We start from the raw sequence: 16,332 nt of genomic DNA, 5'->3' as shown, positions 1-16,332 counted from the left end.
GCATAAGGCATATATAAAGATGGGTGTCACTGATGACATTGTGACAAACATTAAGTGCTTAGATACTGGTTATGCAATATGGGAGAAGTTGAAGATTACTTATGAGATCACCACACCTGTTAATCAGGTGCATTTAATGCGCAAGCTGGTGAATATGCGATTGGATGAGTCCAAGCCTGCAGCAGTTGAGCACTCGAGTGCTTTTATTGGTATTTTAATCAGCTCAAGGATGCCAATTTGGATTTTGATGATAAGTTGAGGGCGATTTTTTTGATCATGACACTACCTGATTCTTGGGAGACCTTGGTGGTTTCTCTCAGTAATAACCCCAATCTCTCATATGATGGTGTGTGAGGGGTTCAATCTTGAATGAAGAAATTAGATGTAAGTCTAGTGGAGAAGGTAGCAACTCAGCTTATAATGTTAGAGGCAGGGCTGAAAAGAAAAATGCAAATGCTAGACATAGAAGCAAAAGCAAGATCAAAGGAAAGGAAAATAGTGATATTACTTGCTCTCAGTGTGGTCGAAAGGGCCACAAGAAGCTTGATTGCAAGTACTACAAGAAGGAACAAGAGAGAAAGAAGAATGCAGGAGACAAAAAGAAGAAAGAGGATAAGACATATGCATTAGAGACCAATGTGGCCTCCAGTGTAGTCATAGAGAAGCTCTCGGATATAGAGACTGATGTATTATGTGCAACTGATTATGATGCCCTTGTTCGTCACATACAGGATATGCAGATTACCAAGGTTGATGTGATTGATGCACTTTTGTCAATTGATGATGGTGTCACTCAGACTTGGATTGTAGACTCTGGCGCCTCTTTCCATGTAACTCCTTGCTTGGAGTGTTTCACTATGCTCAATGCAAGTAGTTATGGAAAAGTATACCTTGGAAATAACCATGCTTGCAGCATTGATGGGATTGGCACTGTACACTTGTCTTTAGATAATGGGCAAGAGCTTGTGTTGAAAGATGTCAGATATGTGCCTGGCATCAAGAAGAGTTTACTATCTGTTGGTCAGCTTGACTTGCATGGTTACACTACGATGTTTGGTGGTGGTTTGTGGAAATTGAAAAAGGGTTTCATGCTGATTGCAAAAGGAACCAAGAAGGGCACTTTGTATTGTTTGCACTGTAAATCTTTGAATGACAAGTTTCTTGTAGTTGCTGAAATTGGCTGTCATTTGGAATTGTGGCATAAGAGATTAGGCCATATGAGCCAGAAAGGACTTGATGTCCTTGCCTCTTTGAAGAGGGTTGATGAAAAAGGATCTAAACATGTCTTTTGTAATGAGTGTCAGTTTGGAAAGCAAATGAAAAATTCCTTTTACTCTGGTGTCTCCCGTAAGTCCAATGTCTTGGACTTGGTGCATTCTAATGTATGTAGCATGCCCATGAAATCGTTGGGTGGTGTTGCATATTTTGTCTCTTTTATTGATGATTGTTTCAGGAAGATTTGGGTTTATCTGTTGAAAAAGAAAAGTGAAGTGTTTGTTGTTTTTGAAACTTTTCATGCATTTGTGACCACTGAGACAGGTAGAAAGCTGAAATGCTTGAGAACTGATAATGGGGGTGAGTTCACATCTATCGAGTTTGAGTCTTTTTGTGACTTGCATGGAGTTAAGAGTGAGCTTATAGCTCCTTACAGCCCTTCTTCAAATGGGGTGGTTGAAAGATATAATAGGACTTTATGTGAAAGAGTGCGGTGCATACTGTCCACTGCTGATCTTCCCCATGAATTTTGGGGAGAGACACTTAAATCGTGGTTCACATTTGCAACCGCTCTCCAAACAGGTCCTTAAATAATGGCATCCCTGAGGAGGTTTGGTTTGGCAAATTGGCCTCATATGATCATTTATGGATATTCAGTTGTGATGCTTTTGTGCATGTGGCTTTAGAGTGTGGTTACCTCAGTCCAAGAAAATTGTTCGCAACTGTAATGTTGTGTTTAATGAGGCAAAGTTGCTAAAAAGTACTTTAGCTTCTGATGAAGACATGAAAAATGACAAATTTCAAAATTTGCAGCCACCTATTACTTCAAATGGTGAGCCTCATGATGCTGTACCACAGGCTGAAATTGATGATCAACCGGTTATTTTTGAGCTAGATGATGATGGACAACAAATAGAAGCACAAGGAGGTCATGGACAACAAGATAGACTTGCTGATTATTAAAATGCACTGCTGATAATGAAAATGAAGGTGCTATACAGCATAAACAGCATGCTGAAAATGGCTTATAGCAGCCAATAAATGCTGAAAATAACATACCTCCAGATGTAGACCCAATTCTTGAAAATGTAGATCATTGGGTACGCAGGTCTACATGCTTAAGAAGGCAGCCGCATAGGTATGACCCCTCTTTGCATTATGTGATGCTTATAGATGAGGGTGAGCCTCTTACATATAAAGAGGCCAAGCCATGTAAATTCAACAGTAAGTGGGAGCTGGCTATGCAGGAAGAGATTGAATTTGTGTATGCTAATGATACTTGGAATCTTATGTCATTGCCCAAAGGAAGAAAGCCTCTTTCGAAAATGGGTTTACAAAGTAAAGACAGTTGATGGGAAACCCAAGTACAAGGCAAGACTGGTTGCCAAAGGGTATGCATAGAAGGAAGGGATTGCCTTCCAAGAGGTCTTCTCACCTGTTGTGAAGATGACCACTCTACGTGTGCTTGATGGGAAACCCAAGTACAAGGCAAGACTGGTTGCCAAAGGGTATGCATAGAAGGAAGGGATTGCCTTCCAAGAGGTCTTCTCACCTGTTGTGAAGATGACCACTCTACGTGTGCTTTTTGCTCTCCTCGTTGTATTGGACTTAGAGCTGTACCAAATGGATGTGAAAACAACTTTTCTGCATGGTAACATTGATGAGAAAATCTACATGAAACAGCCGGAGGGCTTTGTAGTTCTTGGAAAAGAGCAATTGGTGTGTAAAGTAAAACGCAGCTTGTATGGGCTGAAGCAAGTACCACGGTAGTGGTACAAAAATTTTGACACTTTTATGCTTTCTCATGGTTTACACGCAGCCATGCAGATCATTGTTTGTACATGAAAAAGGATACAGATGGCAGCCCCATCATACTTGTTTTGTATGTGGATGATATGTTGCTAGCTGGGAAAAGAAAGACTAGCTTGGAGACTCTCAAAGATAAACTAAAATCAGCTTTCTCCATGAAAGATTTGGGGAATGTAGAGCATATATTGGGCATGAGGATTCACAGAGATAGAATGCAGATATTGTTGTTTTTATCTCAAGAATAGTACATTGAAAAGGTACTGGACAGATTTAACATGGCTGAAGCTAAGCCTTTTGGGGTGCCCTTATCTCTATATCTTAAGCTTAGTAAAGACAATAGCCCAAAAGATGACGTGGAAGCCAATGCTATGAAGGGAGTTTCTTATGTATCAGCTTGTGGCTCTCTTATGTATGCTATGGTTGCTACTTGTCTAGATATTGCTCATGCGATGGGAGTTGTCAGTAGGTTTATGCCAAATCTTGGCAAAACACATTGGGAGACTAAGTGTATTCTTCGATACCTAAAGGGTACACAAAGAAAGTGTATTTGCTATGGGCAAGGTGCACTTAGTTTGCATGGTTATTGTGATGCAGATATGGTAGGTGACTTGTACACTTGTAGATCCACTAGCGGGTTTGTCTTTACAATTACTGGTGGGGCCGTTTCTTGGTGCTCCAGGTTGCAAAACATCATAGCATTGAGTACTACTAAAGCTAAATACATATTAACTACTGAAGCTTCTAAGGAAGCTATATGATTGAGCAGACTTGTAGAGGATCTTGGCATGTCTATGAGTACTCCAGTGTTGGGATGTGATAGCCAGAGTGCTATGTATCTGGCTAAGAATGCCATGTATCATTCACGCACAAAGCATATAGATGTGCGATACCACTTTATCAGACAGATTCTGGAAGATGGTCTAATCACATTGATCAAGATCAAAACACAGGACAACCCTACAGATGTTCTCACTAAAAGTCTAAGCAAGGCTCAGCATGAGTATTGCATACGACTAGTGGGAGTTGGTTAGAGGTTCACTTTGGACCTTTAAATGGGAGATTGTTGGGGTGTAAAGGCTCTTTTATTCACCTTTGTCATGTATTATTTAGTTGCACATGTGAATGCACACTTACGTGCCCTAAATATAAATACATTTTATTCTTTGTGTACCAACACATTGTTGGTATACCCAAAATTGTATCGTATTCTCTCTCTTTCTCTATCACTCTCACTCACCTGCTCACTCCTCTAGCTGCTGCACACTCATAACAACAAATACATTTTATTCTTCGTGTATCAATACATTGTTGGTACACCCAAAATCGTATCATACTCTTCCTCTTTCTCTGTCACTCTCACTCACCTGCTCACTCCTCTAGCTGCTAGACACTCACAACTTATTGAAAATGCACACTTTACCACTCTAATCTTGAACATTGGACATGTCATGGGGATATGAAATTTTGAGAAACTTTAATCTTGCTGATAATATTTGATTAAATTACTAATCAAATGTACAAGGTTGTTTAGCATATGTGATGCATATGGTAGTTATTTCATGGTAAGAGGTTAAGGACCTCGAGGATATAGCAAAAGTTTTGATAAGTTATGCCAGTTAGGCTTTGGGGGTTAGTTGGTGTCAGTTTTGACCCTAGGACAGTTATTTGGCCAATAAGTGTATGTGGTGACACTAGTGACTAGGGACTAACATTAATTAATTAATTAATGTCAATCTAAGGGTCAATAGAGGTTGGGGACCACTCTAGATTACAAATGGCGTAGCCAATTTAATTATGGATAGGCATATTTAATTTTGGAAAATGTCATAAGGATTATTTAATTATGAAAATTAGTTAGATAGCTGAATAATACTAAAAAATGGGTTTAGAAGGTTGCCACTTGGCAAAAATTCCCATGCAAATTGAGAAAACGTTTTTGGGGGCTGAGTCTCAACCATTCAATTAGTTTACGGCTTGGGAGTGAGAGAGAGAGAGAGCCACTGGTCCATTTTTTGATCAGAGAATAGCAATTTGCTGCAAAGGACAGCCATCTGGGGGCCTCAGCAAGCAGGGAACAAGGAGTCACCTTCTTCTAGGGGCTGGCAGCAGCATTGCTGATCGAGTGACATCATTTTGGAGGTGTCTACCAGTAGGTGACTGTATTAAATACAGGCTGGAGTAGGCAGTGGGCAAAATTTAGAGTTTTCTTGTGAAGAAAATCAGATTTCTCTCTCATCTTGACTTTCTAGTCCATTCTTAGGAGATCTCAACATTTCTTAACCATTTTGAGCAGATTTCAGCGAAATTTGGTTGACAGCAGAGAGAACTCTGCTGTAAACCCTAAATTTTTGCAGAAATTAGGGTTTGACAGCCACCTCAAGACCCATGCCAATTGGTGAAGGCATATATTGAATTCAACATCTGATATTTGTGTAATTGTCGGGGAATTCAAATGCCAACCAATTCATTGTAATTTGGAGTAGCATTTGATTAGTTGGTGTTTCCATTTGTGCAAGTCTTGGATGAAAAATCAAGGGGCAATTGGTCTGAAATGATTACTGATTGTTGCTACAGCAAAGGGCTTTTGGAACAAAAAAGGAGATTGTGAATTTCAGCTTGTACTCATTCCAATCAAGCCAAGGAAATACCGAAAGGGGTGCAAGTTTTGGGGCCAATAGGGTGTCGAATGTCCAAGATTATTAAGGTAATTTGTGCAATTTAAGTTATGTTCATTTGCTGATTGTTGTAACTAAGTGCTTGATTAGGGAATTATCACCCTTTTCAAGAAGAAAGGCTTGTTTCAGGACGACGTGTTGGCAGCAAAAGTGGTGCTCCTTGCAGTATTTCTTTATCTTATATTGTAAATGGAAGGGATACAACTGAGATCCTCTGATCTTCTCTGCTAATCCAAGTGGCTTTTGTTGTTAAAATTGACCAGTAAGTCTCCAAATCAATTTGCACCTTGGTTTGCTTGGGGATTGACCTTCACCTTTCTCCTTGAAAAACAAATTCAGTCCCAAACTTAATATTGACTGACTAGCCCTTTGAATCTTCCTCAAATTCCTCAATTTTAGTTGTTGGAATTCAAGTTCTAGGCCCTCAATTTAGAGTATGCATCCCGAGGTGGTTGTTAACTAATTTCTATTATAAATTAGGGTTTACAACAAAGATTGATTGAAATCTCTTCCTTTGATGGCTCAAGTTGTTGGAAAATGTTGAGATAACTCGAGAGATGGCTAGAGGATGAGAGAGAAATTTCAGAGTTTCATTAGAAGAAATGTTGAAAAGCTACTGCTGCCTCACTCCTATAGCTTAGAACCACCAGAAAGACTATTACCCTCTCCTATATGTTGTCATCTGCACCAGAAGGACCTTAGGCTGCTATCACTTGCTCTTGGAGAGCTCCAAATTGTTGTCACATGTTGTAGGATTGATCCTTGGTGGTTTTAAATCAAGTTACAGCCTCTTCTTGCTCTCTAATAGTCTCCTCCTCTCTTAGAATGTTAGAATAGACTTCCTTCGGCCCTTAAGAACGTTTTTTTCACTTACATGGGCAAGTTTTGCCAAGTGGTCTCCTTCTAATCTCATTTTCCAATAAGTTTCAGCTTATTAAATTAATAATTCTTCTAGTGCTCAAAAAATTAATTTCACTAGGCAATAATTAAATTGACTAGGCCAATCTGTCTTCCAAGTATCCTGAGCGCTTATTGATCCTTAGAATGCATTAATTAATTAATTAAGGCCTAGTCTCTCATGTCACCACTGACATTAGTAGCCAATAAATTGGTCTTGGCCCAAATCTGACACTGGATACCATCTAGTATTTATCATGCTCAACTTATTACAACTTTTGCCTTTGGCACCAATTGATATCTTGGGGTCTTGGGTTCTACACAATGAAATAATTAACTTGTATCTCACATGTGCAAATCATATTAGTATATTTGATTAACTTTTAATCAAAACGTAAACAAAGCAATAAAATTTCACATCTTGTGACATAAGGATTAATGTGGATAAAGGGAAAGAACCTATGGAACAATTGGATTTAATTGATTGAGCTTGGGTTGATGTCCCAAGGCTGCTCCAAAGCAAGGAGTGATCCCTCCACCTCGAAAGTGGAATGAAGGGATTTCAATTCATTTGCAGCATTGGTTGATTTTTTTGATATTCTAGTAGAAAAAGTGCGGCTAAGACAAAATCAGCCTTAACATTGAATCCTTTTGTGATGATATATGTAGCTCACCACTTGGAATGTGCGTGCCTTTTGTTCACGCAGTAAAGCATGATATGTGGCGTGCCTAGCATGAAAACCAATGAGATGTGTTGTATATTCTTGAGCATAAAGATCATGGAAAAGTTGGCAAAATCATGGATTGCCATGGCTTTTGTTTGTCCTATGTAGGAGGTTCAACTCGACACTATTCAGGTGTGCTTATGGTGGTGCATGACAAATTTCATGCAGTCCTTGTCAATAATGATGTTCATGGTTGCTTTCTGGTTATTGAAATTTGGAAGCTTGTTTGTTACTTGGTAGACCAAGAATATCAATGGGGGATTTCAATATGTGTGTTCATGGTTCATAGCCTACCTCAGAGCAGTCAGTGATAGATGCACCTAAGAGTTGTGCGTGGCACAATTTTCAGTTTGTTGTTCTGAAATAGAACATTTGGTCTTGGCTCCATCCATCAAACTTTCTTGGACTGCATGTATGTTATACATGGAGATTTCTTCCTACTAGAGATTTTGGACATGTGGGTGCTGCAGCAATATGCCTTGTCGGATAATTTCCCTTTGCATCTTGGGACATGCTTGCACACCCTGTCACCCCTTTGGTGCAATTTCCGAAATGTCTCCCCTCGCGTGTTAATTAATCTTATTCGAAGCATCCAATCTTTAATGGTTATATGGAACAATTGGTTGATAGGTTTTTACTTGATTTTTCCTTTGGGATTTCTGACTCTTAAGTAATTGCTCCATAACGTGCAGAGGGTTGCCAAGCATTATGGTATCTAGCATGCCTCTCTTTGTAGGCAAGGTTGGCAAGCTATGGAAGCAAAGTTGGCCTTGGTTTGCTCTTTGCTACCAGATTCCTCAGATGGTCCGTTTTTGCTACCATTAGCTACAAGGTTGGTTCATCTCATTTAACCATGCCAGTTGAGATCATATCAGCAAGCGAAGTTGCAAAGCTTGATTGTGAATTTGCAAGATGCTTTGTGTCAATCTCATAAATTTTTTTGAGGCTTGCATGCCTCTTTTGCTCATGAGAATATGGTTAGACTTCAACGTGGAGAAGGTGACATGGTTACAATACATTAGATTTGGCCTTCAAGCCAACCATCTAAGTGTGATGTATGTAGTCGTCAATGAAGCTAACAAAGTAGATGTATCCACTAAGAGAGGGAATATCCATAAGACCACATACATTACTATGCACAAGCTGCTGTTCTATCTTGTTTCCACACTCCCATCCTTGGAAAAGTTGAATCTATGCTTTTTGCCAAGCAAGCACCCCTCACATATGTGCTTATGAGGCACGCACATTTCAGGAAAATCATGCACCACATCATCTTTGTATATGTGTAACAAGCTGTTCAAATTCAAGTGCCAATATTGAGCATGCCATAACTTAGCAGAGCAAATAAAGTCGAAGCATTTACAACCATAACGTTCGAATGAGATTGCTTATCATAAACATCAAGTCTATATAAGCTACATGATTAAGTACTAGTGTTAACAAGCATGTCATTATCACGTGTGTCTTTAACCACACATCATGGCCCAACAAAGTGAACTTGAAAGCCACTAGTAGCAATGATTGAAATAGATAACATGTTCTTTTGAATGCCAAGTATATACAAAATATCCTTTAAGGTAATAACATTACCATTCACTACATTCAAGGATTTTCCCAATGCCTTTCACTGTATAAGTAGCATTGTTGGCACGTGTGACAATGCCCCTTTGTGTAGCATCAATGAAAGAAATAAAATGATGCTTGCATGAGGTGATTAGCTTGCTAGCACCACTATCAAAATACCAATGCTATTCATAGTCCTTGGTCAGAAGGCCTACATCATGTATTGTGGGGTCATAAGAACAAGACATTATAAGAATGAGACACTGCAAAAGCATATGAACTGAAAGTTTCTGCAAGATAAGCTGCCTCATTCTTTTCACTACCAGGACCACTAGATGTGGTAGTCGTAATAGCCAATGACTCTTGTTTCTTCTTCTCCTTCGTAGCCTTGCGCTTGTGACACTTAGAGATCTCAGGCCATGGCTTGTGGTAATAGTTGCATCTTTTCTTTTTTTGCTTGTCCTGTTCTTTGTGCAAAAAGAAGATGATGAGTTACCCTTGCCCTTTTGATGGCTGGATGAAGAAAATTTGATGACTTCCCTTTGCCTCTATGATAAGGCGCCTCATTGTCCTAGGTAGTAGGACAGTGGTTGAGATGACTTTGCTCCTCTTGCAATAGCAGTACGGTCAACTCATCAAGAGAATATTGATGTCCATTGCCTTGAGAAACCAGTTGTAAGGTGGTAGGAAATGTCGAATAGGATAGTTGAAGTTCGCCAAGCATAGTGGAGACAAGGGTCTCAGATATCTCCTCGTCAATGTTTACCAGCTGCTCATGCCAATCGGTAATCCATGTAAGATGGGCATCCATGCTGTCTCCTTCATGCATCTTTTGGGAATCTAACTACTTCCTCAAATAGGCAACATGTGCTTCATTCCTCTAACAAAGAGATGTGAACTCATCCCAAGCACTCTTTGTAGTCCAACAAGAGTGGATGTGCGGAATAGTGAGTTTCTTAAGTTAAAGAGCAGTCAAAGAGTGTGCTTGAGGATCATGTATATCCCAATGTACTTGATTGGCAGTAGTTTTAGCAGCAGTAGTAACTCGTGAAGAGCTAGAAGTGGCAATGAAGCCACCTGAAGTAGAAGCACTAGCACCTTCAATTGCATTAGGGCTTGCTAGCTGCACTGTTGAACCCATGACAATTTCCCAAAAGCCTTTCGTGGCCAATATATGTTTCATTGTATATGACCAAGTGGAATAGTTGCTACCATCCAACTTGTCATTAGCATAAAGCATCCCAAATAACGCATTCTGATTATGTGCCATCTTGGCACATGCTGAATACATAGATGCAATTGAGGCAATTGCTGTGCCTCTCAAGATTTGCTAATTTTGGGCAGTGCCCATGTATTTCGTGTGGTGTGGACACTTATTAAAGTGCAGCAAGTACACTCTTCTCTCTTGCCTCAACTCACTCATTGTCACTATCTTGTTTCTCTCTCCTCCGTAGCTGGTGCATTTTCACACCTACGGGTGAAAATAAATGGCTAAAAATTAAAATGTTGATGTAGATGCTATTCGGGTAGAGATATTTGGGACAGCAAGCTGAAATGTGTCAAAAGTTTGCATGTGAATGCTAGAGAAATTGTTGAATTTGCACAAAAATTCTATGAAGATCCTTGCAATGGAAGGTGAATCTGGCAAAACCCCAAATTTTATGGTGGAGATTTCAAGACGCAAGTGAAACTGAAAATTTCTTGGAAATTGAGAATGAGATGGGCAAGATGAATTGAAAATTGCAAAAATTTCAGAAAACCCCCAAATTTAAAAATTAGTTTCTGAGATTTTGTGTGCAGGTGAAAATTGCGGAGATGGGCAAGATGGATGAGAAATTGCAGAGATTTCAGAAAATCCCAGAATTCACAAATTAGGGTTTTTGAGTTTATTTTTTCCAGATCTGCAGAAAATGGCGAGCAGGGCCGAGGGAGGCTGTGTGCAAGGCTGAGAGAGGGTGTGTGGAGGGATTGCGTGCAAAACTGTGCATGAAACTGTGTGCAAGCTGCATAAAGAGACAACACAGCAGAAAATGTCACGGTTGAGATGACGGTGGGTGGGGCAGCAATGCCATCAGGGAGTGCACGTGTCGGAACAGGTGATGGAACCGATATGGCAATGGCAGTGAGGCCAGTGGCACAATGGCTCTGATACAACTGTTGGATCAAATGGACAGCTCAATAGACAAGAAGTGGAGTATAGAGTGAGAGTGAGAGATTAGAGTAGACACACAAAGAAGCATGCAAGACTACCTTCACTAAAATGAATCATAAGAATTAGAATACAAGGTACAACCCTAAGGTTATATAGACCTACACATTGAAGTGTGCTCACACAGGGAAAATCCCCTCCCATGCAAGAGGCTAAAAAGTGTCCATGGATAGGGTGCATTCACACTAGAATGACTCAAGAGGAAATTATAAGGTGTATTTAACAGTGTGAACTATGCTCTTATGACACGGATTTTATAAGATCATGAGCCTACCACAATTGATGAGGCTCTTGATAGGATATATGGCATTGTGCTATGCGAAAGTAGTTGATTCTATCGAGTATAATCAGATTTGGTTGTTGCTTCTACGTCTAGGGAAGTAGAAGGTGATTGGTATGAAGTGGGTCTATAAGATCTAGTACTTGGCTTGTGGCACCTTGGACAAATAAGGCTAGGCTTGTTGCCAAGGGTTTTGCATAGCGGGCACACTTGGGCTATTTAGAGACGTTTGCACTGACAACTTGTGTCTCTACTATTCAGACATATAGGATGGATGTGAAGTTAGCCTCTTGAATGGCATTTTAGAGGAGGAGATTTATGTTGATTAGCCTCCGGGCTTTCATGTGTTGGGGAAGGAGGATCATGTCTACAAGTTGGGAAGGCCCTTTATGGCATGAAGCAAGCTCCTAGGGCTTGGTACCAACAAATCGATTGGTTCTTTCTAGCAAGTGGCTTCCACCAATCAAAACATGACCCCAATCTTTACTGTAAGGTTGTGGGTGGCAAATGTGTTTAGTCATCTTCTATATGCATGACTTGATTATTACAAGTGACTCAGAGCATGTGGATTGGGCTAGATAGATTTTGCAATTGGAGTTTGATATGACAGACCTTTGTATGCTTCACTTCTTTCTTGGTCTTGAGATCTGTTAGTTGACACAGGGCACTTTTGTCTCCCAACATATGCACATTTTTGAGCTTCTCTTGGAGTTTGGTATGGCAGAGGGTTGGTCTATTTCTTGTCTTATGGACCTAGAGATGAAGTTGGTTATTGTCGAAGATCCCCTTTCAAATGCCACATGGTGTAGGTGCCTTGTCGGCTTCTTGATATTGCTTGTCCATACTCAGCCATACATTTCCTTTGTGGTGGCATTGTTCTCCTTTCATGAAGACTACTACTCAGGCTCGTTAGAGAGTCGATTTGTGTGTGTTGTGCTATTTATAGGGGACCAGATCCTATGGGATCATGTGTGGAGAGGGGCCCACTCTTGTTGGATGGAGTGATGCAAATTGGGCAAGGCACGTTGAGTCTTGATGTTCCACTACAAGCTTTGCTTTCTCCCTTGGATTGGGAGCCATCTCATGGAGCAATAAGCAATAGCCTACTGTAGCATTAGCTTCTACATAGATAGAGTATCAAGCTCTTTGTTCTACCACATAGGAGGTAGTTTGGCTCCACCGATTTTTGGCAGAGATTGGCTGTCCATAGATAGGACCCACTCAGTTGCATGTGGATAACCAAAGGACCCTTGCTTTGACTAAGAACCCTGTGTTCCATGTTCTCATGAAGCACATTGAGGTTCAGCACAATTTTCTTGGGATGTAGAGATTGCCCTCTTGAATGGTGATCTACATGAGGCGATTTATGTTACTCAACCCGGCTTTGTTCAGAAAGGGTTGGAGGGCAAGATGTGTAGGTTGCATAAGGCCCTTTATGGTTTCAAACAAGCACCTAGGGCATGATACGAGAAAATACATACTCATTTGATTGCTTTGGTTTCAAAGCTCACACTCTAAGAGCACGCTCATGTTTGTAGGAATGGAGAGGATCAGTTGATCGTTATCCTTTATGTGAACAATGTGCTAATGACCGGGCCCCATGAGATGCACATTATAGTCTTGAAGGTTGAATTACAACATTCATTTGATGTTGCAAATCTTGGCCAATCGTGTTACTGTTTTTGCATACAGTTCATTGCAATTGGGGGGCCATTGTTTTAAGATTGTCTTAGTATATTGCACAGCTCCTTGAGCCTTTTCAGTTGTAAGATTTTAGCTTAGTATCATTTGGAGATCGATCGGCTATTCCTTGTATACGTTCACATCATTCACTCTAGGGGAGTTTATTACTCATATCATGTTTCTCCATTAGTTGGAGAATGGCTTTTTCTCCATGTGAACACCCACTTTGGGTGTGGTACTATGCTACCTTTGGGATTGTGACATTCCAACAATCTCTCTTCCCTCATGTTGTTTGTTGTTTATTGAGAGAGAGAAAGAAATATTTGTCTCCAAAAAGCCATAGTGGCCTATGAGACAAAGAAATGAGTACATCTGACCATGTCATCTTGATTGGAGAACAACAATGAAAATGAAAATGACTAACTATGACGACTGCAAGTATAGGCTAACATCATGTGTAAAATGATCTCTTGATGATCCTTCAACTAACGTGCAGGATCCCACCCTAATCAATATGACTCTCTAGAAACAATGTAGTCTCTCCGAGGCAAGAATATCTATAATGGGTGGTCCAAGATTGAGTTCAGCAAGGGGTGGTAGCCATCTCTGATGGCAAGCAATGATGGCTCGACTTTGCCAGAGGTAAGGATGTCGGGCACGGCGACGTGGTGGTGGGCATTGAACATAGTGTGATTCAAACTTATAGAGTGTTTGATTTGGGCCATTGTTTGAGGCCATTAAAAATGGCTGAAATATGTGCAGTTACCAAAGCCAAGAGATGTATCCCATTGGTTGATACTACTTTGTCCTAGGCCTTCTTGTGTAGACCCACTTCATCTATGTCAATCTCTCTGAACATGACATTATGATGCATGTAGAAGTCACTTTGTCTATCTCCAATACATGCATTAAAGTCCCCCTCTAACAATATGTCCCCAATGCTAACATATCTCATAATGTCCTCATAGAGTATATCAGAAGGCGATCCATCTTGTGTGGCATAGCCTGAGGTTGCAGGAAGTAGCATATTGCAATGAAGATATCTCAGAGTCTCCTTGCATGTATTTGACCCAAAAGTATTGTGCATCATCATCTCTCTTTATAACCTACACCTCTGAGATCTTTCCAGTATAGTATTGCCACACCTTTGGAACCCCTAGCGTTTCTCAGTTTTCTAGCTATTGGTTGAAATGCACTTTCCCACCTTTATCCCAGCACGGCAGATAGTCAGATGCCTTTGCATTGGTGTGTCTTTGTGTATATGGCTATATGTTTTGGATGTTTGTTTCCTCAGTTTTGTTCACTTATTTTCCCTTGTTCTATTTTTATGACCTCAGTCTATGGGCTGGCCTCCTCCATCTGCTTCTGTATCATCTTTGCTACTTCTGCCCATGAGTGGACTTTCCTTTCACATTCTTTCAGTGCCTCTTTTGAGAGAGAGAGAGAGAGAGAGAGAGAGAGAGAGAGAGAGAATTACAAGGTAAACAAAGAACCTTGATGCTGCAGATACGGAAAGTTTAGCATTGGTACAGGAGTTTCAAGGTGATGCAGAGCCTATTGTAGCTCAGAGTTGCGAGGTAGCTTTGAGCATGTTAGAATTTGAACGGAGTGGAAAAATGTTTGAGGTATGTATATGAATTGTGACTTCTTCTCAAAGGTAATTTCCATGGTGTAGTACTGGGTTTAGGGCTGCTTGTATGTACAGCACAAGTGTTCCAAGTAAGGGCTAATATAGTTTACTGCTAAATGCATCTTCTGATCAGTTGTTAATCTAGCCTAGAAGGCTTGTTGGGAATTGTTTCCTTTGTGGCACAAATAGATCGTTAAGTGGCATGCTTTTTTTCGATAATATAACCATCTTGTTTAAAGCATAAACATACATGTCATAGCTTCTATGAAGCCCTGAAGAAATAAAGCAAGCCTCGGTCTTATTGTACCTAGCCCTGTGGGGCTTGGTTGAGTCTATACAAGGTCACCTCCAAATTAGGAAAATAATTTAAGTTTATGGGCATGCAATTGAGAGCTCTTTTGAAGATAGGCAGGATTTTAAAAATCAAACTTTGGCTTGGTTTGATAGTTATATTTTCTTTGTAGTTTGTCAAACAAATGAGGATGTGATTGTGCAGTGGTTGCTAACAAAAGTGCTAACATGTAATGGCTTTTGGTTTTGCAGTACTTGTACCTTGAAACTCCAACAGGTACTTCTTGATAAAGGGTAGTAATGGATTCTATATCCTGCCTACTCACTATGGATTGTCTTTTATGGCTATGCCTCCGAAGAATCAGTCGGGCTAGCGAAAGCTGTGAGAAAAATTCAGCCTTAACTCACAGTTTGGGGAATATTGAGGATTAGAACTTGAAGGTGGAAATTCACAACCAACTCTCTAAAATGTATTTGTTGTGCTATTGCAGAGGTGAATTGGACAAAAGAGCGAGGAAGTGCCAAATGTTGACCTATGCTTGTAGGATATTTGGCCGAGTGGAATCTGTTGCTTTCTTCTTACTGGCTGAATCCTCATACATAGTGATTTTTTTCTTGCATTAACAAGAAGGCTCCTCTTTGAGAAGATTTGAAGAGCAAAGGCAATGGATAAATGTGGTTGGGACACTTCCTCCTACCAAAAAGGGTGGGGACTTTGGTATCATGTCTAATTGTTGATGATTTGCCATGGGGGTCTCTCAAGCTTATGAATACCTATGTGGAGGTTATAAGGTTAATTAATTTATGTGCCCAGGCTTTAAAACATTGTGAACTGAAAAATAGGTAAGTAGGTGTATGAGAGGTGAAGGATAGTGGCTAGATAGACAATTACCACATGTGACATCTAACTAATGGTTTGAATATGGAGATTGTTTCAATAAAATAAAGAGTTGGATTCGTGTACAAGCAAGACAATGGTAGTTGCAAATTTTCTTATGGCTGGTATCTCACCAATAAAAAGCCAACACGTAGAAAAGCAAGTATAAAATCCACATTTGGTGAAGTTGCACCTCACCAATGCACGCATGTGCACGAGTATATACACCATTGTATTGAATTGTGCTTTATAAATGTAAAAACATGGCTATGCCTTGTGTGAACATACATAGCCAGACATTTTAAAACGAGAGTGCTAATCCTCATTGAAATTATGGAGTCTATAATCCTTATAAAGGAACTAGTATAGAGATGTTTTCAAGAAAAAGATAATATTGATTGCAATGCTAAAGACTCTTATGTAAGATTTCCAAATGGTCAAAATGTTCCAAATCTCTTTAAGGAGCGTGAATGATGAA

At 40.0% G+C, this 16,332-nt stretch overlaps 1 protein-coding gene across 3 annotated transcripts in view; it reads left to right on the top strand.

Annotated features, from left to right (window-relative positions):
* The window catches only part of LOC148022379 (ARM repeat superfamily protein), a 76,979-nt gene extending 60,898 nt beyond the window's left edge, over positions 1 to 16,081 (top strand). The window contains exons 6-8 of one of the 3 annotated variants that reach the window (XM_087698005.1): positions 14,563 to 14,681; positions 15,230 to 15,359; positions 15,469 to 16,081. In XM_087698005.1, the coding sequence (XP_087554131.1) occupies positions 14,563 to 14,681; positions 15,230 to 15,265 (155 nt within the window). In that variant the 3' untranslated portion in view covers positions 15,266 to 15,359; positions 15,469 to 16,081. Of the gene's footprint in view, positions 1 to 14,562; positions 14,682 to 15,229 lie in introns of all 3 variants that reach the window. The other 2 variants (XM_087698006.1, XM_087698007.1) reach the window with 2 other exon arrangements.
* The last annotated feature ends 251 nt before the right edge of the window (positions 16,082 to 16,332 follow it).

This window comes from Lygodium microphyllum, chromosome 17 (assembly GCF_053477565.2).
Source record: "Lygodium microphyllum isolate KBCC chromosome 17, Lygodium_microphyllum_v1.1.10, whole genome shotgun sequence".
Taxonomy (NCBI): domain Eukaryota; kingdom Viridiplantae; phylum Streptophyta; class Polypodiopsida; order Schizaeales; family Lygodiaceae; genus Lygodium; species Lygodium microphyllum.
The sequence above is the reverse complement of the archived record's forward strand: the minus strand, read 5'-3'. Positions and strand labels throughout refer to the sequence as shown.